The sequence below is a fragment of the Podarcis vaucheri genome (assembly GCF_965113315.1).
Source record: "Podarcis vaucheri genome assembly, chromosome: 4".
In the NCBI taxonomy this organism is placed as follows: domain Eukaryota; kingdom Metazoa; phylum Chordata; class Lepidosauria; order Squamata; family Lacertidae; genus Podarcis; species Podarcis vaucheri.
In genome coordinates, this window is record NC_138762.1 from 59,848,510 (window position 1) to 59,876,214 (window position 27,705).

Below are 27,705 nucleotides of genomic sequence, written 5' to 3' on the forward strand. Positions count from 1 at the left end.
GTTAATGTAAAAAGGAGGGGGTGCTTTGTTTCAGCAACATCAAATACCACAGTTATGAAGCTGCAATTATCAGTGCACTTGATGCAGAACTTTATGAATCAGTAAACTAATCCACTGGGATGAATAAAGGTCTTGGATTTAGATTTAATGTGTTTCCATGTAACAGTTAAGAAAGTATGGAAGCAAATTAATAAAATAAAATGCTATTATTAACTTTAAACTGTAAACAGATAAGATGCCCTAAAGGATTATAATGTCTTTAAAATTTACAATTGAATTTGAATTACAAAATAAGCAGTAATAGAACATGATTTGTACTTAAGACAATATAGCCTTACACTTGCTCAAAAAAGCAACTGGAATGTACAAATCTTTTTTTGGTCATCTTCTCAGATATCAGTCTCATCAAAATTCTATTTTACTTGATCATACCTTGCTAAATTTCAAGGTGTCTAGAGTTAATCTTCAAAATGTTACTATTTTTGAGCTGTTAGCTAGGTAGGCTATTTCTCATTTCTTACTACTACGATTTGGCATCAGCTATATTTGTCTGTAATTGCAAGAAGTGCAATTTAACAATAAACCAGTCTGAAGGACATATCATATCTTGAGGATACATACCATATATATTTTTTAAAAAATATTCATACTTTTGTAAGCAATACTTTACAGTAGACACCTCAAATCTACCATAGATGTAAAACTTAAAACGAGAAAAATTTAGGCTCTAATTTTTATACATATATTTATATTCAGTTTTCTATATATATTATATATATACACACACGCACAAGAGTATATATAAAATATATATAACCAGATTCAAAAAAATCAACAAAAACGGGGCAATGTACATAAATTCTTTTTAAAACTCAAACAATACAAAAACTTTAAACATTAAACAATTTTAATAAAAGTTTCTGTACAATGCTAAGCAGTTTTATGTACATATAGAAAATGTAATAGGAGTAGTGTTTGAAATTACAGAACTCCTTAAAATTTCAATGGCAGGTAATCTGGAAAAAATAACAGCATTCCATTCACAAATATTTTCAAGCAATAAATATGTATTTATAAATAGTGTAAATTTACATCAAGATTAGAAACAAAATCACAAATCTGAAGTTTATTCTTTAGTCTATGTGCAACCCATTTATCTTTGTGACTTGGCTGTTAATTTTTTTAAATTTCATTTAGGAAACAAAAAGTAACCATCATGGTTTCAAAACAAGACAGAATAACATAAAAGCAGTAAAAAAAAAAGAGTATCACCTAACCTTTCACATTAAAAAAAAAAAGTGTAGCCCAAAGAAAGACTTAAAATTCTAACTACCTTACAAAGAAATGACCAGCTATGCTAGTACTTTCCAAGAGAAAACTCTGAAGGGAGGAAAAATAGATGAAACCAATTCATCAGCCCAGAAACAGAGAAATACAAAAGAGGTGGTCTTCAAGTCAGTAGTCTGTATAATGTTGCCAGTTTTGTCAGATATATACAAAACGTGGAATTTTCTTTTTAAAAAAAAATCAGCTGAATGAGCTTTCTATATTTCAAATTCTGGAATAGGAGCTGTGCTCTCTCCTGTCCAGTTGGTTGACACTCCGCACTTGGAAGGTTGCATAGACACAGCTTTCAGCCAGCAGCCTTATGGGATCGCTACAAAAATCAGTGGTGCAGAACTGGGTCACTTCCTGAATATCAGAAAAGTTTTTATGTAAATGTCCTTGGAAAAATGTCAAGATGAAGATGATGGCAATGGAGGTGCCTGAAAAGAGATAACACAATACATAACCTTTAAAAAAGTTGTATTTACTGAACGTGTCTTTAGAAAGCGTTACTGTTCAGTCCAGAGCAGAAGTGCACTGGTTCATTGTTTGCTTCTTTATGTATCTGGATGCTGCAATACTATTTTCTGAACATTTTACACAGAACATTGCTTAAGACTCCCCTTATTCAAAAGGTTTCCAAGTTCTATTCACAAGCTTCAGTTTACCCTTATTCTTTAGCTCCCTCAAAGGCACACATTCTGCAAATTCTCACCTTCACACAATGGTTTGGACCCAAACTTTCAGTGAATGAGAACAGCATTTGTAGAACATGCCTTTCCCATCTCTCCTTCCCTCTACAGTCCATGAATATCCGCTCTTGGGGTTGGCTAACTTTTTGGATAGGTTGGAAAAGTATACTGGGCTACAGTGGCCCCTACCCTGACATGAACAGAGGAATGACATATGATCCAAGCCCATTCAACTAGAAGTAGCACTGGAGTCCTTGTTTTTCATTTTAGTGTTCTCTTCCAACCCAATCCATGCCAAAGTAAGGTCAGTAAGCAACTTCCAACCTGTCTCCAATGCTCATATGTTTTCCCTTCCCAACACCAGACATTCCAACTTAGGAACTCTAAGTGAACAGGTTAAAAATTATTCCTTCCTAATAACAAATACACTTCTTCAATCCATGTCCCTGAACCAGTGTTGTCAGGGCGAGCGCGGAGGCCTTTTTCAGTTCAAGGTTCTTACATTAATTTACAACTTAGGGCCAGGGTAGCTCAGGGATAACCTGAACCTTTTAATCCCAGCTCAGTCACCAAGATCATCTGCTAGAGCATTGCTGGTTATCCCCCGGGTTGGTGAGGCTCATTTGACAACAAAGAGAAACAGACTTTAGTGTCCCTGGCCCAGTCCTGTGGCCTCCTCAGCCAATAGAGATCCAGCAGGCACCTTTCGTGCCAACTTGAAATCTTATTTATTCCACCAGGCCTATGCAGGCAATTAAGAGTATATCCTCAACAATGGATTACTGACACTTGTTTTTAAGTGTTTTGCTTTTAAATTGTTTCTAATTTGTTTGTGCTTTTATTGTATGGTTTTTTTATCTTTTTAATGTTGTAAATTGCTTTGATATTTTTTGTGATATAGCAGTACATACATATTTTTATTAATAAATAAATAATACATATTTGCTTATTCTGGTACCTCATCAGTTGCAAATGAAGGATTCCACATGCTTTACATCTGATATTCTAGCAAAATTAATGCAATATAGTTGCTCCCAAGATTTTGCTTAGTAGTAAATCAATGAAATAAATTAACATAACCCAGGATTCTCCTGAAGTACTAATTATATTATATACAGTAAGTGATTGCCTAAATGGCACAAGTTTTTTTCTTGTAACAAGTAGAACATATAGTTACACAAGAATAGCACAACCAGTATGTTCAAACTGTTGGCATATATTAATAAAGTACTGACTCACAAATACAGTTTTACTTACTAATGTAAATTGGTCATAGATTTGCATCAGATCCTCCATTTTGTACTGTTCTAGCACCACAAAGTTTTCCAGATTCCCACATATCTTTCGTGCACAGTCTAGGCAATGTACGACATAGGTTTTTCGACAATTACTCTCATTTGTGACAAAAAGCAAATTGAAGACTTCCACCTGTGGATACAAAAAGGAAGCAAAACTAAGCTGTAGCAGAATATGAATGTGACAGCAGAGCTAGACCTGGACTTAATTTGGCATTGCATATATTATATAGGCAACTGAGCTAGAATGGCAAAAACAGTGTTGAGACTTGGCTGGGTAGTGGCAGCAGGAAATTAAGGAGGCAATTCTGAATGAAACAGCATAGCTCTTTTGAAATCTAGTAGCCAGAGTCCATCCAAAGTCGAGCTTATGGGTTGCTCCCAGCCATGAAATGACATGCTATTTTATGACATGCTAAGTTTTCAAACCCTGTATAAATATTTGGCCACTGATAATATATTGTAGAATGGGAAGTAAGAACATCTTGCTATCAAGACCCAGCATATTTCAGAAGAATAAATTCTACTGATAGCCTTCACATAATAAAACCCATATTACACTTTGTATTGGAGGTGAAGAAACCCTCACAAGTCAGTCTAAAGATCTTTCTTTGATACTGAAGGCACAAAGAGCAATAGTAGAGTATAAGCCAGGTCAGGAAATTAAAGGACTGCTTCTCCTCTTAAAGGGAGATGCCACTAGTCCGGTAACTTGAAATAGACCTACGTAAAAAACAAACAACACTAGTACTACTATGGATGAAGTAAAGCCAGACCAAATAAATCAATAGAGTAGATCAAGACAGGGACTTGGTTTGCACATAATGAGCCTTGGTTTCTTAAACTATGTTTTATTAAACAGTGGGTTTAAAAAAAATCATTTGAACCCTGCCCAGCAACTTACCTCCCTCTGGTTTGTCTACTGCCAACAAACCGCAATCTGAAGCCATGCTTTGAAAGCCTTTCTTTTAACAATGCCTAGGCATTACATGTAAACCTAGCACCTTTCCTTAACTATGGTTTGTTTGATTACTTCACCTCATGTGCTCACTAAGCCAGTGTTTCCCAACCGGTGTTCCGCGGCACACTAGTGTGCCGCCGGACGTTGCCTAGTGTGCCGTGGGAGGGAGGCGGGCGAGTCGGGCTAATCCTCCGGCCCCGCTCCCCCGGGGAACGTGCCCCGTCATCCGCTTCTGCCTTGCTCCCTGTGACAGGAATTCCCCAAACTGCATCAGCATCTGCCGCTTGCCCAGCAGCCCCGGCGCTGCCTTGCGCCCTGCGCCCCCGCCATCCTCGGCGCAGGGAGCGAGGGGCGCGCAGGCAGGCGCTGCCCGGCGGAGCGACGGCTCCTTCCGAGCGGCTGGCAGTGTCTGGGCATGACTGGCCTCCCGCCTGGTCCCGCGGCGGCTGCAGACGCGGCCGAAGCAGCGCAGGGAAGGAGACGCCCGGCCGCCCAGCCCAGCCCCGCACGCTCCCACTCTCTCTCGGCGGCCGGGGAGCGGGGCCAAAGCGGGCCCCCACCTGAGTGGCGGCTGCGTGAGCCAATAGGCGAGCTGGGGCAGAGGGGGAGGCGGGGCTCCGGAGAACAAAGGAGGGAGGGGGCACCCGGGAGAAGGGGGCGGGGCGGGAGGAGCGGGGAGCGCGGCGCTGCGCCCGGGACGCCCCAGTTCCGCCGGGTTAGAAGCCGGCGGCCTACCTCTGCTGGCCGTGGAAGGCAGCCAGGTCTGGATCGCGCCCCGAGAGTGGCGGGGTCCGCGCACAGCCTGCCCTCCAGGCTGGGAAGTGGCTCCTAGGCTCCGCCTGAAGCCACGCAGAGCCCGCAAGGCGCCCTCGGCGCAACTTGGCCGGGGCAAAAGGCGAAGCTCTGGAGGGAAAGGCGACCGGATTCCCCTCCTCGGCGGGTCCGGTGGTCTCCCGCCTCCTCTGAGGAAGGGTCTCTTCTTCAGCTTTTCTGATCCTTCGTGGCCCCGTTGGGAGAAGCCGAAATAAATAATGGCCGTGCCATTAAAGTTCTCTCTTTTATAAAAGGGATCCTAATAGAATCGTAGAGTTGGAAGGGATACCACTGAAGTGCAAACAACTGGGAAAGGTCTAAGAGATTAAGTCAGAAATCAGATTTTAAAACTGTAAGCAAATATTAACCCACAGCACATACATCTTTACTCACCTCACATATGCTACAGTAATGAGCTGGTTCTTCCTTTGTTCTCTCATGCCAAACAATCTCCTTTCCTGCAGCAATTAGAGCTTCCCTCAAAGTTTGACACTGCTTGAGAGTTCTCAACAGGCAATACCTGCAACAGATATTAGAATAATTCAAATGATTATTCATTTTAACACCGTTTTATGAATTTGTTGTTTGAATTTTATTGTTTTTAAATTTTGCTACTATGAAAGGCCAAACGACTGCCTCTCCTGTGGGATATAGGAGTACACCAGTGGCATCACAGAAACATTTTTCCATTTTTATTGTTAAAATACACACATATTTACTGTTCAAAATAATAATCCCAATACATAAAAGGATGTCATTTAGAAAAAAGAATTAATACACATAATTTCCCCCTACAAACCATATCTGTTAGTTTGTCTATTCATGCTATTTCCTTAAATAACTAATGTTAGAAATAGTGGCTATCCAACAATACTGAGTATTGCCCTCACAACTAACAAAAAATGAACTATCAAACATACAAATTTTTAAAGGCACATTCATTATATTATTTTGCAGCATTCTTAATGCATCAAATCTCACACCATTCTTTGTTATTTGTATAACTATTTGTAGGACTTGAAGCCAGTAAATATGAACTTCAAGGCAACTCATAAAATAAATATACAATCTGACAGTGTGCATTTCTAACAACAAAATATTCATTTATAAATTATGTTGATTTTGGGGGGATGTCCTCTGCAACCAATGGATAATCTTAAAATGGGTGTTTATAATAACTTGGCCTAGGTATCTTACCCATTTGATGTGGTTATGGTGCAATATAATTAAGTGAAGCGTGTTTACTTGACAGCTAAAGATAGGTAAAGTTCCTTCTGCCTGTTACTGGTTTTAGACTTAGTTTTTGCACTTTCCTTGAAAGTGTTCAAAATACCACAAGTCTTATGAGTACATGCAAGAAGACTGGGGGGGGGGGAATCCCTATCAATTCTCCCCCAAAATCCCCCTGCCCCTAACAGTGGGATGGGGGCATCTTCAAGGCCTCTTTCTGTCTCCATCAGTCTTTTAGGGTGCCAATAAGAAAGCACCAGCAGCAGTATATTGGGTGCAAAGAACCCTTGGAAACATAGTTCTCCAGGGCCCCCACGTTCAATAGTTATTTGACTCAGAAGCCCTGGAAAAGTATGGGAGCCACGGACTCCAGAGCCTAAAGGCACTCTAATGAGAGAAGTAAGAGAGCGCTGCCCCTCTCTCCAGCAGTTAAGTGATGAAAGCATGACTGGTTTTCCATTGGTGAGTGTATTAAACTAAGATGGCATAAACAGAATCAGGGCTCCCTTCACATTGGTAAGGCTTTTCAAAGTGCTTGTGTTTTAATCTTTCCTAGGTCAAACTGACCCATTACTGATAACCTTTTTAAAAGTTTAACTGCCAATGGAATATCAGTGATAAATGGTATTATATCCCTGCATTGCACGGGGCTGTACAAATTCTCTCCCTCCCGCCAATCATATTTCAAATCATTGCTGACAAAAGGGGAAAAAATCAGTCGTGCCTTAGAAAAGAATAGGGCTTTAATTGTATGACACAATAGCATCTAATCAACAGTATTCAATGTTATTCAGTATTCAATATTATAACAGTATTATTCAATATCTAAAAATGTATGCCCTCTTAGTGTTGTGTTTCTGCACATTCTACTTAACAGAAATATCACCCCAAGTTTCCCCCCCTTAATTTGTCAAAAGTTACTTTCATTCTATAGACTCAATTAAAAAATAAAAATCTTAACAAAAAGCACCTGAAACCCAACCACTCCTGTATGACACAAAAACAATTTATAATACAGACTGATGAGGCCAGGGAGCAGGCAAATGTGATTGGAAATTACGGCTAATAAAGGTCAACACCATCAGCTAACGTATCTTTCTTTTGAGGAAGGAATGGAGAATTATTGCTCGTGTCTTTATTTCAGTGCAATCATTTCCTCTATCTATTGTTCATTCTGTTCTGCCCTCATCTATTTCTCTGATGCCCAAAGTATTACAGCAGTGAAGAATTTATGCTCAGCTACTTAGTTGAGTTCCTCAATGTTTAATAACAGAAGATTCTATGAGATACAATAATTTGTGATGGGAAATTACCAACCCTTGACCTCAAGGTCTGCTTGTCTGTCCTGACTGTGGGGAACTTGGAAAGTAACAAATCTTAGTTTCAGATTAAAATAACAGTGTAGTTCAGGGGTCTGCAACCTTTAAGACAAAAGGAGCCACTTGGACCCGTTTCCGAAGAAAAAACAACAACTGGGAGCTGCAAAACCCTTGCGACATTTAAAGCATGCGCGCCGCTGCCCTCCGATCTGACAGCGGGCGGGAAGGTGACGTTGGGACGGTGCGTGACTAACGCACGCACCGCCCCCATGCGACGTCACAGCCAGTACAGCGCCTGCCACAGTGGGGAGTGTCGGGGCGCACAATGCGCCTCCTCCCCTCGCTAGTATCCGCCCCGGAGCCGCGGCAAAGGTGTAAAAGAGCCACATGCGGCTCCGGAGCCATGGGTTGCAGACCCCTGGTGTAGTTAATGGCTTACTGGGTTCTGGCAACTGATATGCTCTGGTATTTGCTCTGACTACCAATAGTGTACAGTAGGCTGAATTAATGTTTGTGTGCCCCATCTATTTGGTTAAGTGATACATGCCTGATAATACACACATCTATCAAGAGAAATCCATGCCAGTCAAATAATGTTAGAGAAAGGCCACAACAAAGCAGACTGAGTGGCTGTTTAGGATCCTGGCTGGTAGATACTTCCTGACAGAGGCTTCACCCTCAATCCTATTCTCCCTCCACAAGCCTTCCAAATAACCTACAGAACCCCTAACTTCCTGTTATAATCTTTTTTAACATTGGATCCCAATTGCTGCATGAAATATTTACTAGAATGATCTTCCTAGAACCACCTTTTGGTGTTGTGTACTTATAAGAGGCCACTTTACTTTTCCTGACACCTCTGTTGTTAGCTTTTATTTCCAGCTTGCCTTTTTTGTACTGCACTTGGTTTCTTCCAAACTTCAGGTTCCTCCCTCTTTGAACACTACCCCATTATCTGCTCTGTCTCCTTTTTATTTCTTTTAGAATAATGTTAGGTTGCATTTTAATTATAGGCTCTTTTAGAATGCTTAAGTTGTCTTCCAAATGCAACTTTTTTTTTTACTGCACCAATGTCATTGCTGATAACTACATGAAAACATGTTTTGAGTCATATTTAATTTATTCAATATCCTGAAAATGTGAACACAGTATGCTATATTAGGGATAGGCAATTTTATTGAGTTGTACACTGAAATCTCTGTCTGTCTCTCTATCTGTCTCTCTCGTTTTTGGCAATTTAACCGGTAACTTTCTCCCCCTTTTTATTCCTTTCTTCTAATTCCCAACATAACATGGGGGGGGGGGGAGAGAGAGAGACGGAGGGAGAGAAATGCCTTCATGTAAGGAGGGGACGGAGAAGGAGTGAAAAGCATCTGCACCAGTCTGTCACTTGAGGAGGATCAGCAGAAACTTCACCACCTTTCACCAAGCTCTATAGCCAGGACAGTTTGGAAAGAGTGGAGAAAACAGTACCACACATTCTACAATCCTACTGGGAATTTAACTCTTACGCCAGAGAAGAGAGTACCTACTGCTTCTAGTTAGAAGCAAAAGAAAATATTAGACACCCTGCCCCTGCGAATGACCATCCCAACAATCTGGCTTACAGATCCAGAGGATTTTTCTTACAGCTATTCACATACAGAACATAAAATCAGAACAGTGAAAGCCAAAGGGGGTGGGGGTGGGGAGACTGCAGTAATTTCTAGTCTTTCAGCTAAAAGGGAAAACTGGTGTCGGTTCAGTAGGTGTTTTTACACTGCAATGCTGCTCACAGCCACTAGAGTGTAGTATGCTTGCTGTTGGCCAGAACACTTTTGTTTGTTTGTTTTTTTCGGGGGTTTTTGCTACTGGTGTGGATGTGTCACCTTTTTATATAAAAGCAACTGTGGGGTTTGTTTACAACTGAAATGTATGTAAAATGGTGGGGATGATGGGTGTCACGTTTATTTAACATTTTATTTCAAGTTGTACTTTGGTTGCATTATTCATTCAGAAAGATGCTTAATATTTAAAAAACAAAACATATATTTAATTTAGCAGCAAAGGCAGAGTTATTATTAACATGTTGTCTTCTCAAACTAATGCTCAGAAATAGCCTCCAAGTGATCAGGTGAAGACTCAGGGCCTGCAACTCACAGCACATTTTCCACCACTGGGTCATGCCATTTAAAAATATATATATATCTATCCATTGGATATAGCTAGTTTGCTTCACAAAGAACTCTGTTCTTTGTACCTTTGTATCAATAAGTAAATTAAGGTAATAACTCTGTGTTGAATTCAACTAACATTTACTTAGAGTAGACTAATTAAAATTAATGGACCTAAAGTAGTCAAAGTCATTAATTTCAATGGGTGTACTTCAAGTAAAAGTTAGTTGACTACCACACTCTGAATTAACAAGCATAGTGATTTAAAATGTACATACTTGATCATTTCAAAAAGCTTTGGATCTGAGACTTTGATATTCCGTGCTATGTTCCAAGAAAGATGAACCATAGGTACTATTGACTTCACACTCTGCAATTTATTCCACTCGTACCGTTCTACAGCCAATTTATATTGACAGGCTGCAATAAAACAGAGAAAAGTAAGGGTACCAATTAGATATGAAAATACCACTGTAGTTATTCTCAATTAAGAAAAAATATATATACAGTCACATTCAAAACCTCTGAGCAGTTTCCAAAATAAATGATTTTGGTAGACTTTTTCATTGTGTATGCCACACCGAAATAGAAAACAGGGGAGAAATATGATAATGGCAGTTCTTTCTTTAGCAACAGATAAAAGAACCAAACTGAAATTTCCTTGTCTCTTAAGTGTAGCCTTTTGTAAAGAAATCATATTCCTGCAGAACAAAAAATGTTTTTAATTGCCTCAGATGTTGACAATTTGTGGCTTCATTCAGATATCACATTCTCCACACTATGATTTGGGGGATTAGAAAAAGCCGTACATCTATCCTCCTCCTCTGGTATCCAAAACAGCAAACCTCACCAACCTAGGCTTTAAATCACCTTTCAGTATTGGTCTGCAAGAAGCGCTTTTGCCAATTCGGACATCACAGCAAGCCATGGTCTGAGGAATCAGGATGGATGATGGATGGCAATGTGCAAAGGGAGAAGGCATGTGTGCACACAGCATATTCACAAAGAGGGAATATGACATCTGACTTTGCTACTTCATACAATCCTACCAGGTCTTAATAAGCAGAAAAATGAATGAGTCCTTTCTTCACACATGCAGCCTGTTTGTTCCTCCCTTTGTACAGGGTGTGATTAAACCTGGAAGCCTCTAATCAACGATAGTTTCCTGTTTTGTCTGGGGAATTATGGTTACCAGTTTTGGAAAAAGACAGGATATCAAGCCAACTTCAAACCATGGAGGAATTCCCTAGCTTGTTCCAAAGCTGGTAAGCAGCTTCCTGGTTCAGACAAAATGAGACACTATAGTTAACTGACAACTTCCTGGACTGTTCCTGCCATGAAGGGGGAGCAAAGGGGCTACACAGGCAGAAAGCTTATTCTTACTAGTCCTATTAAACTGAAATATTATCTAAATGCGGACAAATCATCTCATGTTATTCCATCCACAGACTCCTACATATATATTTGACTATAAATAAATTAATCCAAATTTGTTCTGTTACAGTTACTTTTGATGTAAAATTACGCTGGAGAGCTGATCTCAGAAAAGTCTGTATTTCCTCTGGATTTTTTTCAGAAAGATTGTTAGGATCTGGAATTCTCATATGCATTATTCTAGTTCATGCCCTCTGCAAAATCACACAGTCTAAGGGCTTCTTATTTTGAAAAATATGTGTGGTCTGTTGAAAGCTGTGTCAGTGCTTTTATGAAGTATTTGTGTAACTATAAAGACACATCATCATACCTGTAAGAGGGCCAACATTCCAGGCAATATTGTTACACCAGCCAATAGCTTGAACCCAATGTACAGTCCCAGCATTTATCCACACCAAATCTCCAGGTCTCTGAATAAATCTATATACAGGGACATTGGCTTCATACAAATCTTCCAAATTAGGCCACCAAGAGCCCAAAAGAAAATTCATATTGTTTCTGAAACAGGAAAAGATGAATGTAAATATTTATCAACAGAAATATTCTATATACATCAAAAACATGTCAATCCAAAATGCTGTACACAATAAAAGGACAAAAGATTATTATAAATAATCTTAAGAGGTAAGTTTGCTCAAACAGGAAACTTTCACTTTAGTGAACACCTCCAAGCCAAAGTGAACTGCTACATGCTAATGTTTGCAGAACTTACTAACTAAATTAGGGGATTTATTGCACTAAGTACTATTTTTTTAACATTGCTGCTTCCAGGGAATACAGCTTCAATAATACCCACTTTAGTTGTGACAGAATATCTGCTACCATCACTGGGCTTATTCACAACTGCTAGTTTTAGGGATGTCCAAGGGATAGGAGTTTTGTGTCTTTTTCTTTGAACAGCAGACCCTCTTACCAAAGCACATATAACCCTTTCTATCTAAAAGTTTGCCATGCAGATTGAAAAACCCTCTTGAAGAAACACAAGCCCAAAAGCTCTCAGGCTAGCCCAGGGATGGGAAACTTGTCATCCAGATGTTGTTAGATGACAACTCCCATTGTCCCCGACTATTGGTCCTGCTGGCTGGGGATGATGGGTTGGAACTTGCAGCGGTTCTTTAGATTCTAGCTGCAAAAATGCATATCTACATTTCCACATCAATATTGTTGTTACACCATAACATATAGAAGGTGGGAGAAGAGAGAGATGAAAAAGTAATATATTAGGACAAGAGTTGCTAACGTATTTGGGCCAGTGTGCATATTCAGAATTGTTAAAAAGTGCTGTGGGTGCCAGTCACAAAGTGGCTGAAAGGTGTGGGGCGTGGTATAAAGCAAAATGGTCTCCATGAGAACATGCTATAATGGCTACCACATCCAAAAGGAAAAAAAAAGAGTCAGGACCACACAAAAGTCCAGGTTTGCCCCCTTCCTGCAAAAAAACCATCAATGAGGGGAAACCATTGCATGCTTGTTCACAGAGAGAAGCTTTTTGTACCTCCGCTTCTGTTCAGAATGGAAGGAAGGGTGGGCAGCCAATGAAATGTGTACATGTTTAAGGGGGCATGTGCAGCGTAGAAGAAGCTGAGCCACTGAAAACAGTCTTTTGTGTGTTGTGGATTTTTGAGAGGATATTTGCCGAGCCTTTTTGCAGGCACCATAGGAAATACTGGCGGGCACACTGGTGTCCACAGACACCACAATGACAACCCCTGTACTAGGACAAACCAAAGTAATATATCCTCCCAAATTAGCATCACAAATAGCACTGTTTAGAGACAGAGTGGATTGTGAAATAATTGGAAGCACAGCATATGGCGATGGAAAATACTGAACGTACTTTTCACAGAAGTCATTCATGACGCCCCAATAATTTTCTGGAACAACAAACCATTCACAGTCACCTGGACCTATATTTATATTGACTGAGCAAAAGTTGTTATTTTCTTGATGACCTGAAATTAATAAGAAAAAAACAAAACAATAATAGTGATGATTGATGTTTGCAGGGCACTATAAAAATATGGAGCATAACATGCAAACAAAAATGATAAGAGTCCTGTGGTACCTTAAAGATTAACAAATTCATTGCGGCATATGATTTCGTAAGCAATATATTATTTCATGTACCAGAATATGATTTTATCTCTTCTTAAGGTGTTGTAACATTTTTTGGTTGCTGTTCTGCAACAGACTAGGACTGGTACTATTCCATCAGTTTAACTTACTATATTTACAAATTAATACCCCACATTTCATATCTGATATTGAAGACATCTAACATAAATCAATTATAAATTAAAATATCTAATTGAAGACAGTTGCAGTCAAAAAACCTAATCAGTAGCTAGATAGATGTAGATAACCAGTCTCATGCAGGAAAACCAGAAGTTGAGCTGCCACAATGCACTTAAGCATCCAGGTGAAAAATGGGATGTTCAAAACTGCCTGAAATCAGAGCTGCCAGATTCTAGTACTTTTAAAACTTTAATTATTTCAGCAAGTTATAGGTTATATAATAATGGATACGAATCATAGAATTTAGAGTTGGAAGGAGGATATTTCAAAAAAATATTGTAGGAACTTTGATGCATAGTTAACTTCTGATGAAAGCTGCAGTAATATGCAACCATTACCAATTCATTTTACAAATGTAAGGAGGATTGAGACAATTACATACTCCTTGCTATTTATCAGATAACGTTCTGAGACACACGTGTTCCAACTAAGCTTTGGGATTTAAACTACAGCTCTGAATTTATATTTTATTTACTTTAGAAAATTTACATACCACTTGATTGTAATAAAACCTCTAAGCGGTTTATACAAGTATTAAAATAATCAACAAAAAAGTTAAAGACACATCAAAACATCTTAAAGTACACTAAGAAGAGATTAAAACATGCCTACACCGACATGCCTGGATAGCCTTGCCTAAAGAAAAATCTTTTAAGAAGGCCCCAAAAGGACAACAGAGAAGCTGCCTGCCTGGTGTCAATAGGCAGAGAGTTCCGAAGTGTAGGTGCTGCCACACTAAAAGACCAATTTCTTACAAGTGCAGAATGATTATTATGTGGCCAGTTCTGCAGAACAAAACAGTCAAGTGGGTACATATGGGGTAAGGTGATCCCGCAAGTAAGTGGGTCCCAAGCTCTTAAGCACTTTATATACCAACAGTAACAACTTGAACTTGGCCCAGTAACAAATCAGCAACCAGTGCACATCTCAGAGCAGAGGTGTTATATGTTGGCAGGGTCTTAATCCTGTCAGCAACTATGCTGCAGCATTCTGTACTAATTGTAGTTTCCAGGTCAAGCCCTGAATAGAGTACATGGAAGTAATCCAATCTTACAAGTCACTTGCATCTGAACTACTGTGGGCAAGCTCTCCTGGTCCAGTAATGGCTGTAGCTGTTGTACCAGGCACAGCTGGAAAAACATGCTTCTAGTCACTGTGGCTACTTGGGCATCCGGACACACAATTGAATCCAGGAGCACATCCAGTCTGTGTACCTGCCCCTTCAAAGAGAGTGCAACCCTGTCCTGGGCAGGCAATTGACAAATTTCTCAAGACACAGGAACTGCTCACATATTGTGCCTCCATTGTAGCAGGATTCAAGCTGAGCTTATTTTCCCTCATACATCCCACCACTATGTCTAGGCACCAGCGCACTTCCTATATGGCCTCTCCCGATTCTGACGTTATGGGGAAATAGAGCTGAGTATCATCAGCATACAGGCAGCGACCTTTTCGTGTGGGGGTTCCATTCCTGGCCCCTGCGTGCATCGGCACGCATAAGTGCCCCCGATCCACCTTCTTCCAGGTCCAAAAAGACCTGTACACTGGTGATGGCACATTGAATGCTCCTAAAATGGTCACTGCCTGTATTAATGGCACCTTGCCACAAAAATCCTATTAACTGCTCCCAGTGGCTTCATATAGATATTAAACTGCATTGGGGATAAAATAGTGCCATGCAGCACCTCAAAGCATAACTGTCAGAGGACCAAAAAGCCCTCTCTCAATGCTACTGTCTGGACTTGGTCCTGTAACTGGGAAAGGAACCACTGTAACACAGGGCACCCAATTATCACTCCATGGAGTTGGTCCCAGAGGATAACAAGGTCACTAGTATTGAAAGCCACAGAGAGATCAGGAAGCAACTACAAGTTCTGCTTGTCCTCCTCTCTGTAAAGGTAATTCATCAGGGTGACCAAGAGTGACTTTGATGTAGTTTAGTGTACAAGTATTATTATTATTCTTTATATAGTATCATACATGCATGTGACGCTTTATAAAGAATGAAGTGGTAGGTCCCTTTCTCAGGGGGCTTAACATCCATAAAACTAAGGAAGTGAGGGGAATGGCGCCTTGGGTAAATAGGGAAAGAATATGCAATTATTCTCAGCTGCAGTTGAGTTGGATATGGGGACTAATGAGTTGTGTCAAAAGCATCATTTAAAAGGTGGGGTTTGAGGAGGAATTTGAAGAAAGCAATAGAAGTGGCATCACAGACATTCTATTGGAGGCAATTTCATGCATAACAGGCAACATGGAAGGAACAGCAGCCATTCTGAGGCGAACGGGTGGTTTTTGAATGGCTGAGGGTGATGGTGTAGAACAAGTGAAGGGATATGTTGGGATGCAAGGGCAGATATAAAGTGACTCAAGGCCATGGAGGCGTTAGAACAGGGGGTGCCAACTTTCTTAGACTAGCAGGCACATTTTGATAGAGTGCTATTGCTGCCAGTCACAAAATGGCTGTCAAGAGGCAGGGGAACATAACACGTCATGGCATAGTGCAATGTTAGAGAGAGTGAAGTCACTGCTTCCCCCCACCCTACAACAATCTTAAGTTTACCACAGGAAGTTGACTATGTCCTCCTGGTCCTGACTGTGAAGGAAAAGCTATTAAAGGCAAAAGAACCTTATTTACCCCAGTTCCAACACTAAACCACAGCCTAGGTTGCCATGCAATTAAGCAGTATATAAACTGTTGATGAAGAAATAAAGCATAACTATCAGCACTTACCTGAGAGTAAGTCCCATGAAACACAGAGACTTACATCTGAGGTAGACATGTATACCACTGTACGGTAAGTTAACTTTGCAGTGAATTCTTAATGTGCGCCTAGATATCACTTCCTGCACAGCAGGAGACATGTCTAAGCCTCTTTGCAAAGTTTTCACATTCTGCATTTGCCATTTGGGGAGTGGATTATTTAACATCCACCTGAATTTATAAAATTACTGGAAGGACCTGATCTCAGATGAACCTACCACAGGAAAGATGCTTCCTGGTTTCTAGAAGGTTCCACAGACTATTAGAAAATTAAATGCACGTGGGAAAATTGCACTAAATGGGAAGAGAAAGCCAGTAGTCAGGTTAACTCATTTTCTAAGGGCATCCAGACATTTTCTAAGGGCATCCAGACATTTTACTTCCTAACAATCTTTCTAAGAGGATTAGAGACTTAAGGAAAAGGAAGGGAAAGCTCAGAGTCTGGAGCTCCTTCCTGTGGGTGCAAATGAAGGTGCTGTGTTAGTGATCCCCACATTAGAAACTAAGGAAGAAAAGCTAGTGAAGTATCCTGTAGCAGACAGGAAGTCATCATAGGAACTTAAGGAGCTGCATCATGTGGCCAGAGCAGCAAGAGCAAGAAGAATGGATTTTTATCCATTTATTACTATTGATTTCATTTACACTCCACCTCCCCCCGCCCCCAGGAGTCCAAGGCAGCTTTTTAATTGTTGGGTTTTATTAGTGATCTTATGCTACATTTGTTGGAAACTGAAATCAATGGCAATATTATATGGTCATCACTGCAGTCAAAGAGCCACTACAAAAGTAGCTGCAAGCACTACTAAGAAAATCTTCAGAATCAATAGGATGTATAAATGTATAATTCAGAATTATTAATGAAAAGTAAAGTTGCAAAAAGAAGGCAGAACAATTCAGAAATGGTAAAAATGAAGAGGTTTTTTGTGTCAGTATGTAGCACTTCACATTACTCACCTGGTGTTCTGCTGCCTGGCACCTTCATATACAACTGGACTGTATTCATTCCCAGGATTGTATGACCAACATGACTGAGGAGATTTCCTGCTGATACCACCCGCACAAAAGCAGGAAGCTTTGTAAGTTCATGAAGCTGTAGCTTCCACCTGTTGTAAAACAGCAAATTAATCCATGTGGTATTTGGAGATGCAAAAACCAATTACATTACTTACACATTTACCCTAAAAAGCCCTTCATATTTGTACACAAGTAAAATTTATTGACCCTTTTGGGATGCTGTATTAGATAACTAATTTATACTGTCTTAAGCCTTTTTCATGAACAAAAACCCAGTGCCCAGCCACAATAGGCTGTGTAGGATCGCAGAATGATTATGGTGGTTTGCTGGTTATGAGAACTAACAAATCCAACTGCTTTCTTTCACTGAAAGCCTCATGCTCTGCTTCCATCTACATCCATTTGGTAGTCCTGTGGGTAGCTAATGTACTGGATGGCCCCCAGCAAAACTTGCACCAGACCTTACAAAAGGTTTGGTTGTAAGTTGCTTTGGCTTGCCTTGGGAAAGATAAAGCGAGTATCAAATCAAATCATGTCGAATCCAATCAATCTCTAGGGCCATAGCCTTCATAGCTGATGCCACACTGGACACCACTCAATTCTCCACAAGAGTCATGGCGGCAGCGGCAGTGGCAGCAGCAGCAAGACACACCCTATGGCTCCAACACTGAGATGCTGGCACACAAGCATGCACAAGGTCTTTCACCTGGACCTTTCATGAGCAGAAAGCTGTTTGAAGATTACACCTTAATGAATATGTTGGTAGACCCCAAGAAAGAAAATAATACAGTGTCCACCACATACATGGGAGATGAAAAGTGATAATTTCACAGAACAACATTCCCATATCAGGCACCTTCACACTCCTTTTGTATATCCATAACCTCAGGACGAAGCACAGCAATCTAGAGTTTTGGAACTGAATCTCACCATGTCTCTCCCCTCTTTACATTAGGCTCAGGTGAGGCAGTGAGCATGTGAGATCAGTGTTCAGAATCAGTAATGGATAGTCTAGTAAACTGAAGCCCAATTCTGCTAAAACAGAAATTATTTTAGAGTATGGCTCATTTGCACATGAAGGTGCTGTTCAACCTGTTCTGGATAGTCCTGCACTCCTGAAAAGGACCAGATATGCAGTCTGGAGGTCCAGTGGTATTAGAGTCATAGGGTGCCTTGCACTGCATGAGGCTAGTGTGTTAACTGTGTCCCTCTTCTGAGCAGAGATAACCTCACTATGGTTATCCATGTTCTGGTAATCTCTCAGGTAGATCACCACAATCCATTAGGACTGCTTCTGAAGCCTGCTCAGAAACTGTAGGTAATTAAAAATATAGCTGCTGGGTTATGAACTGAAAAGGAAGCAGGAAGGGTTCAGTCTCCTTTGCTCTGGATCACATATCCTCAACCTCTTCCCATATCTGTGTCCATCTATCTTGGTGTACCATATTCATAACACTACCTAAAATAATCAGAACTTGCTAGATTCAGGATGCTGTCAAATCCAGCACTGTTCTATTAATTATCTTACCTAATTTATAAAATAAAGGTACAGCAGTCAACACCCCATATTATTGACCTAGGGGGTGCAGCTCAGTAAAATTTAAGTTGATAATACAATCCAGGAAAAAATATTCGAAGTTTGGTATCCTGAGAAGATTTAGTTCCCTATGGTGACTATGTACATGTAGATTTACTTACTTTTTGTCATCTGAAAGATCAATGTTGGTCCCAAATTTGATAGTTTTAAAAGGTCCTTTTTTCCTCCTCCCAGAGCTATAAAATAAATAGATTATAGTTATAAATTTTAACTATTTTTTTGAAAAAACCAGCATCTTAAAATGTGACTTTCATAGCCTGTGTGTTTTTTAAACCTAAGTGATCACCATGAGCTAGGAATGCATTTTTGTGTGAAAGGGCTATGAAACAATGTAATTATTTAATTTGAAGTCAATTTGCAAAAATTTGGTAATTCAATTAAAAAAAATATTTCAAAAGAGAAACCATTTTGTTACTGAAATCAGATTACTGGACTGAGCATGTGCTATTAGGTACCCTGTTCCTTAATTCTAAGGGTTTGTCTACCTTACCCTGCCACTATTTTGCACCCCACTGATTGGTGAATCTTGGGGTTCTAGTAAAAAGCAACACAGATTCTACAAGGCTACAAGTTTGTTCATGCCTGTGCTGGGGGCAATGTAAAATAGAAAATATATTCATGAGTTATGCATATATAAGATTACAAATGGAGACATTAAGAATACAAAACACACAATACATATGTATCCAGACATAAAAAATCAATGTAGTTCTGGAAATATATGTGGCTGAGAAACCCTCTTCACCAGTTAAGGTCTGAGGCGACTACATTTCTTTCCATTGAAGATGGTGAGCCGATGTATTAATACACTTACTCTATCGCTTCTCCTTTCACTGTGACCTAATTCATACATGCTTCCAGTTACCTCTATGTGGTGTAATCCCATTATGCAGGATGCATGCATGTGAATACCAGTGGAGCTGATCACATTGGTCTTGACCACATTCTCTCACCTCTCTAAATATGTGGAAAAACCACATGTAATCAACCCCACCCATTCTGGAGTATAGATTGCTTTAAGAAGCAGCTCCTATGCTGTTGGGAGCACATGTGAAGGGGACCTACTGAATTCTAGCCACTCACTTATCAGAAGATGTTGATTCACTATCTGAATGGTCCTTATGGTGACTTTTTTTCTCATTTTCCTCCTGCAAAAGTCAAAAATGACATTTTAAAAAATCAAATTCTACAAATATTTGGTAAACATAAACAGTACAGTATGGAACAACTATTGATACCTCTATGAAAAGTGATTTTACTGGGAGATGCCTAAAGTCATTGCCTCCTCTTTTGACCACAAGAAAAGCCACTCAGCTCATGAAAGGCTTAGTTTACAGGATAATTTTAATCATCTCAGTGAACAACCATAAAAATATCATCCCCTGAGCAGCACCCACATTTTCATCATCATCATCATCATCATCAGCAGCAGCAGCAGCAGCAGCCGCCCCTATCTGACTGGCTTTCCCCAACCACTCTGGGCAACATCCAGCAAAATATAAAAAGACAATAAATAAAAACACAACGGCATCAGTATATCTATAATTCCAACATTAAAAAAAAAAACTTGAGAGAGAATACTAAATGTAGGGCACCCTCTTCTACAGTTGATCTGATTTGCACTATACCTTCTTGCTTCTAATTCCACAATTCTGTTAATTAATGGGAAGTAAACCCAAAGCTGGCTGAAGGACCTGTGGAAGCAGCATTAAGTGCCACTGTATCAATAATATGACCTGCCAACGGGTTGGCACACATACTGTTGGATGCCCCCTGGTATACCCACAGAAAGCTCTGCAGTTGTACATGTCCCACCAGCCACGTTCTGGAAGTGATTTGCAGGAGAGAAAGGGAGAGCATTTCAGGGGTATGTCGGGAAGACTGTGGAGCCAGAAGATTCTAAGACTTCATTCCCCCAGCAGGTCCCTTAAAAGGGCCCAGATCTACTCCTGCCCTGGGTTAGTGTAACCCTTTTTTCTCCCAAGTGTGTCAACTGGAGTGGGAAAAGGGAGAAAAGAGAAGGAGGTCTCTGCCTCAGCCACAGTTAGTCAGTGGGGAATTGGATGTGGTGGTTGCTCCACTACAGAATCTCCACGTTTTACTATCTAACATATAAAAACCAGAAAGCCTTTGAGACATTCCTTTTCATCTAACAGTAATACATTTGTCCAAAAACTATTCGGACATGTGTTTCATTTCCCTACGTTTTCCACTTGAAAAAGTAGGGCCCCACTCATGAACCACCCGAAGTTCTATTGCGCTCAATGTTTTGACACATTCTCTGATCTTTCTAGCTTACCTTTTTGCCCTCAGAATCAAAGAGGCTCAATGCTTCTGGAAGCCCCCACCCTCCAACAGCGTTGGAATTATCTGGGAGAATACAATGCTGGCTCCCTTCTCCAACCAGCAGCCGAAAATCTTCAGTGGATATCCCATTTCCCCCATCACCATTGGCAATCTAGAAAAATCCCATTTGTGTCCCTGATCAGCCCAACAAAGTACTATCAGAATCTCAGAATGTACCCACCCACCAAACCAGTCCATCTTCCACTTCTTTTGTCACCATTTTTTGCCCTGCTCACAGCCCCTGTTGGTTCTTTCACATTCTTCCACCATATGTAATCCCAGGCTACATTCTCTTAGTAAGTATTTTAGATTTAATATTACTGTGTCTATCTTTTGTTCCTTTGTTTCTCATTTCCTACTGCAAGCAGTAATCTAACCCCCCCCCTTCCGAATAATTTTGCACAAATAATTTCAAATTGTATCTATTTATCAAGCAGAGGTTGTTTTTCACTGTTTCTCTTATACGTGCATCAGCCCACTGATATTACTGGGTTTGTATACCTCTTAAGCTCTCTCAAGGCAGCCCATGTTCCAAGACTGTGCTAGATATTAGTAGTTAGAAACACAGGCACACACCCCAGTATAGTTTTCATAAAGCATGAAACAACTTGGCAAACAGAGTTTTCTTCCTCAATATGGTAAATGTTGTGGCAACTGCATAAAAACGAACAGAATGCAACTGCTAACTTATAGCAGATTGCAGGTTGTTCTGTACCAAATATAAAAACAGTGCAAGCAAGCATGATTTCTCCACATTTAAGAATAACATTTTCAATATATAAAAATACTGGGGGGGTGTTTTTGTTTGTTCATACTGTATGCATTTTTGTGGTTTTATATTGTAAACCACCTTGTAAACTTTGGATGAAGGGTGATATAGAAATTTAATAGACAAACAAGCAAACAAACGTTAGGTTGTCTTATAAAGGTAAGGAATGTTTATTTTCTAAAATGTTAATAACTTTTTCTCATGCTTAGAATAGTTATATATATTTGTTTTATAACCTCAAAGGAGGACCTAACTGCAAACGACAAGGTATTTTAGCCACCTTGGTTATCCTGCTATAAATGACTATACATATTCTACTGTATCTCAAAAACCTATGCTTTTGGAGTAAAGTTAAGTGTGCCTATATGATACAGATCAGGAACAGATCTTAATTGACAAATAAATTATAATGCCCTACTTACCCTTAATGATTCCTGGAATGAAGAGGCCTGGTACTGTGCATATTTAGCAATGGTAGTTTGAGATTTACTGCTTTCACAACGCCATATTTTCTTTGTTCCAGTGGGGTCCCAGTTTTCATCCGATGGTTGTAATAGCTGTGTCCTTACTTCTACTAAGTGTTCGTTATTAGCTTCTACCAGTGTTTTGGTAGAGAAGAGTCCTAGATCTAGGGAACAAGCATGTACTTAAACTGAGAGCTCTTTTGCATGCACTGCTGCTGCATGAACAGCAGAGATAAATGAGTAAGCAAGCTAAAGCTTTAGACAGTACTAGCTATGAGCACATTAATACATGATCAATTCAATAAATATTTCTCAGCTGAATCAAAACCTGCTTAACAGTTTCAGGCTTTCAGAAAACTTTCTTCAGCCAAATCTCCTTTAAAAGGATGGTAGATTTCACAAAGCAAAAAGCTACCAAAACCTGTGGCATATGTCCAGAACCCTACCCAGCAGAATCAGCAGAAGAGCCCCTCAGTGCAGCAGAACTGGCTCACCATATTTTGAAATAAGTGACATAATACACATTACCATCTAAAGGCCGGGGAGGAGAGCACTGTAAGTCCAGAGTCCAAAACTGTGTACTGCAGTATTGGTTAGAGATCAATAAAAATTACTGAGCAGTTTGAATTTGCAGAATTAGATAGGCAGTTGAGTTTGTAGAACATACCTTACCAGTTCCAGTTCAGTACATTTTTACTTTTTTATGCATTGGCCACTAAAAGACATGTTACCATAAACTATATGAAAACAAAAATACACAGACCAAATGATCTGTAAGTAGTTTAGGAGCACCTCCACTTGTAAATATTTGTATTAAAGAAAAATATCTAAATATAGGGCCATGCACAATTAAATCATACATAAGCAGACCCTTAAAAATCAATAGACAAGTCAACCGATTTCCATGGCCGTACTCTGCATTTGACTTAGTTCAATACAGCCCAAACAAAGTAAATCTTTCTAACTCAAACTTACCTAATTTAAGAGCTCCAGCAAGGCCACGTATTACAGTAACAGGATTGTTAGGATTTGTACAAAACTGATGTAAAGGTGGGAAGAAAGCATCGCGCTTGTTTTCCAACTAAAAAAATAAAGAGAAAGTTCAGTATTAATGCAAGGAAATAGAATGCAGAGTTGCATCAGTCCCTTGTCATAATGCTTCCTAACAATTACATGCAGCATGGCATGGCATTGCTACTCACTAGAAGTTATTTATGGGTTGCTAAGGATACTTCAAGAAGTATACTTAGATCAGTGCTTTTTTTCTAAAAAATGTTTAGGGGTACTCTCATTTTGACTCAAGAAAATCAGAAAAAAATAAATACAGTAAATGGACAAAAGTACAAAGATTCACAAAATGTTTAGGGATGTGCGTACCCCTGCGTACCCCCAGAAAAAAGCACTGACTAAGATGATATGCAGAAAGCAGTAGCAGTTCATCATGCAATTGTTCTGCAATGATTCAAGATGTGTGCCCTCTAGTGTGTGGTTGTTTTTTCCTAGTTGCTATAGAAAATGTACTTATTGCAGTATTTAGAAAGTTACAAGGGTATGTATGCTATAGGAATATGTTGGCAACTGAAATATTTATCAGAGACAGAAACAAAGAGATACATAATCTGAATTCCAGAATATAAAATGTTAAGCATACAATGACTGCATTTGAGCATCCTGCTATACTATGGTTCTCTAGGACCAAAATGAGTCCAGCTTCGTGAGTCCTATTAGGCTCACATAATATTTTGCTTCTATTTTTGGTTTGTAATGACAAACTGTAGTTGACATTAACTATGGTAAGTGTAAAGCAAGGGTAGAGAACCTGTTCCCTCCAAACGTTGTTGGACAAGTTCCATCATCCCTAAATACAAACAGTGCTTGTTGGATCAGCCAGTTGGAGTCGAAAACCATCTGGAGGACCACAGGTTCCACAAGCCTAGTTTAAAGCAAGCCCACTTTGAACCATGGTTTTTGAAACTGAATGGTTTGAACTAACCATTGTAAATGTAAACCAAAGTTCTGCGTCTGGCTGTGTGGAAGGAGGAGAGGCAGATCTGGGAATGCGCAGATGTGGGAGGAAGCTAGGCTTGTTCACAGCCTGCTATACCATAGTTAATATCACATACAAACATAGACACTCGAAGATTTATTTCATGTTATAAACCTGCATTTCCAGGTGGTTTCCAAAACAGGTATTAAATTAGTGGCCATGAGCCTGATGAGCTCTTTTTGTTCAGCAGAATTCCTATCCCTTTACAGTATTTGCATTTAATAAGTCATTTTGCTTTATAAACCACTTTGAAAAGCTGTTTAAAATGCAGCACTGGGAGGTGGGTAGAAGACAATATGCTTTGTGAAAAATGTTTTGATGCGTACTAGGCCCTTTATAAATCTAAAGGGTTTTATGGATTATAGCAAGAGTATTTCTAGTAAAACATGATCAGCATATAGTCTTTTATTTTAAAAGGCAACAAAATGTTCTTACAACTGTCTAAACAATACTTACATAAATACTAGGTGTAGGTGGATTGAGCTTGTCCTTTGGCAGGGGAGGATATGGAGGTGGTGGTGGTCTTGGAGGAGGACATTTATCCAATAAAATGCTACTGTTAGATAAGCCATTTTTACCCAGATTCCTAAGAAGAAACAAAAACAGTTATACAAACATCTGATGAATGCAGAAAAATATGAACCTTTAATTACTATAAATACAATTTAAGTCCAAAAGTGAACTGATTATCAAGTGTGAAACACACACACACACACACACACTATACATATATATGAGCTTTTTATATTTGAGTTTAAGATCAATTTCAATAGCAGTTATCTGAAAAATAGATTATTAACCTGAAACATTAAGTAGATTATTGTCTCCATTTTAAAGGAGCATTTGTTCACATGGGGCTGTATCCAATGTTAGTTCTACTCAGAGTTGATGAGCCTAAGTTAAGTCGTGCCCATGAATTTCTTTGCTTTTTACTCTGAATAGAACTAATGTTGGATGCAACTCTTGGAAAGTTGGAAGACATCTAATTAGGTTCAGAGAGCATCAACATAAATATATTCAAAGGTATCAGTGCACTCAGAGGAGTAGGAAACAGAGCAAAGGTAGATGTGCGCATCTAGTTGCTCAAAGCAAAGAGCTAACTGGGAGCTTCATTCACCTCCCCATTTCATAGCCCAGAAGCAGGAAAGAAGGTAGATAGGAAAGAAAACAGCTATGTGACCAGTAAATCCTTCTGACAGAATACAGGAAAGCATATGCACATCAGTGCATGGGCACACATACACATTCAAAAGGGTCTGCATTCATACAAATATCAGAGTTATGCCAAGGCTGGGGGTGGCGGAAGATTTGAAGTCCAAACCCAAATCTTCTTTTTAAAAACAACACACAGCAAAACTGGTACAGTCATACCTCAGGTTACAAACGCTGCGGATTGCGCGTTTTTGGGTTGCGAACTGCGCCAAACGTGGAAGTACCGGAACAGGTTACTTCTGGGTTTTGGTGCTTGCTCATGCGCAGAAACACAAAATGTCACGCACATGCACAGAAGCGCCGAATCGCGTCACGTGCGTGCACAGACGCAGTGCTTCAGGCTGCGGTATGCAAAAGTGCCTCTTGCACAGATCACGTTAGCAACCAGAGGTATGACTGTATTACAGTAAATCTATTAGAACTTTAAAAAAGGAGTAATTGCAGCCACTAACTATGGTCTGATCCACATGTCACTTTAAACCATAGTAAAACTAAACTGTGGTTTAAAGGTGAACATGCAGCTAAAATTGTGCACTAAAATTGTGGGTCCTTTGCTCCACCCCCACTCTTACAGCTGCTGTGCTGCCAGGAGGCAAGCAATGGCTTAGTTTAGTGTAATGTCTGAACCTGGTTCATGGTTTGTTTCTTTCCAAATAAACCTTGATTTTGTTCATGGCTTACCACTCATGGTTTCAAAGTAAGCTAAACCACCAATTTGCTACCAGGAGCGTGACACCAGCCGGAGAGGTGGTAGAGTGAAGTGCTGCATGGAATGAACTCATGAATTTCAGCAGTGTGCTCTGGCTTGATGCACGACCACATTTTAAAGATTATTTAGTTTGACTATGGTTTAAAGTGATGTGCAAATAAGCCCTACCGTGTTTTGCAGATCTCATGAGATAAGCTTTATTCAATTTCAGGAGTTTTATAACAGTATAGGAAATGTCTAGAATGATAAATATGCTGCGGGGTCTTTTTTGACATCTCTAGAAACATTCTATTTTTATAATATTTGATGTGAGGTAGTCAAAAGATTTAATTAAACAGCTATGACTGCATATAGCAAAGAACAGATGAAAAAGAGGTATTTGGGGAAGGAGTAGTGGCTGGATGAAAACATTAGCATTACATTATTATTATTATTTACTTTTACAAACCAGGATTGAACTTTTAAGCAGATCACGATCAAAACACCCTTCCCCGACCTAGTGCCCTCTAGATATTTTAGAATACAACTCCCACCAGCCCCATCCAGAATGGCCAATGGTTGGGGGTGATGAGAGCTGTAGTCCAACAACATCTGAAGGGCACCAAGCCGGAGAAGAATGGTCAAAAGGAAATCTTCCCCGCCCATATTCAATATCAAAATTCAATATGCTGCTTGTCTCCAAAGCAACCCCCAAAGCAGGGGGTCCATTCTATGCTGACTATATGCTAACAGGAGATCATCCTAAGAACTGTCATCATCATCATCACCACCACCACCATCTCCCACCTTCCTCTCAAATGAGCCCAGGGCAGCAAACACCTACTGATAAAACAATAGAAACATTAAAAACATATCCAATACAGATACAGATTGGGAAAGATCTCAGCTTAAAAGGCAACTGAAAAGAGTATGGTCTTCAGGAGGTGCCAAAAAGAGAACAGAGATGGTGCCTGTCTAGTAGTAGTAGTAGTAGTAGTCGTAGTAGTAATAGTAATAATATCATGGGGAGGGAGTTCCAAAGGCTAGGTGCCACAACACTGAAGGCCCTATTCTGACATGGTGTGGATCTGATAAGATCTTCATCTGTAGAGTGCAGGCGGTCAATTTGTTATATAAAGGATGAGATGTATTTCAGATATCCTGGCCCCAAGCTGAATAGCAATTTACAGTCATACCTCAGGTTACAGATGCTTCAGGTTGTGCAATTTTGGGTTGCATACCGTGCCGAACCCGGAAGTACCGGAATGGGTTACTTCCGGGTTTCG

At 39.8% G+C, this 27,705-nt stretch overlaps 1 protein-coding gene across 4 annotated transcripts in view; it reads right to left on the reverse strand.

Moving 5' to 3' along the window:
• Positions 1–889: 889 nt before the first annotated feature.
• Positions 890–27,705, reverse strand: part of KDM6A (lysine demethylase 6A) — a 107,555-nt gene continuing 80,739 nt past the window's right edge. For 2 of the 4 annotated variants that reach the window (XM_082219814.1, XM_082219813.1), the window contains 13 exons: positions 24,976–25,105; positions 23,448–23,553; positions 22,431–22,636; positions 21,193–21,351; positions 19,977–20,041; positions 18,995–19,069; positions 17,237–17,385; positions 13,061–13,175; positions 11,534–11,721; positions 10,068–10,209; positions 5,481–5,607; positions 3,276–3,446; positions 890–1,766 (listed from right to left, as the gene is read on the reverse strand). In XM_082219814.1, the coding sequence (XP_082075940.1) occupies positions 1,737–1,766; positions 3,276–3,446; positions 5,481–5,607; positions 10,068–10,209; positions 11,534–11,721; positions 13,061–13,175; positions 17,237–17,385; positions 18,995–19,069; positions 19,977–20,041; positions 21,193–21,351; positions 22,431–22,636; positions 23,448–23,553; positions 24,976–25,105 (1,663 nt within the window). In that variant the 3' untranslated portion in view covers positions 890–1,736. The remainder of the gene's footprint in view (positions 1,767–3,275; positions 3,447–5,480; positions 5,608–10,067; positions 10,210–11,533; positions 11,722–13,060; positions 13,176–17,236; positions 17,386–18,994; positions 19,070–19,976; positions 20,042–21,192; positions 21,352–22,430; positions 22,637–23,447; positions 23,554–24,975; positions 25,106–27,705) is intronic. The other 2 variants (XM_082219816.1, XM_082219815.1) reach the window with 1 other exon arrangement.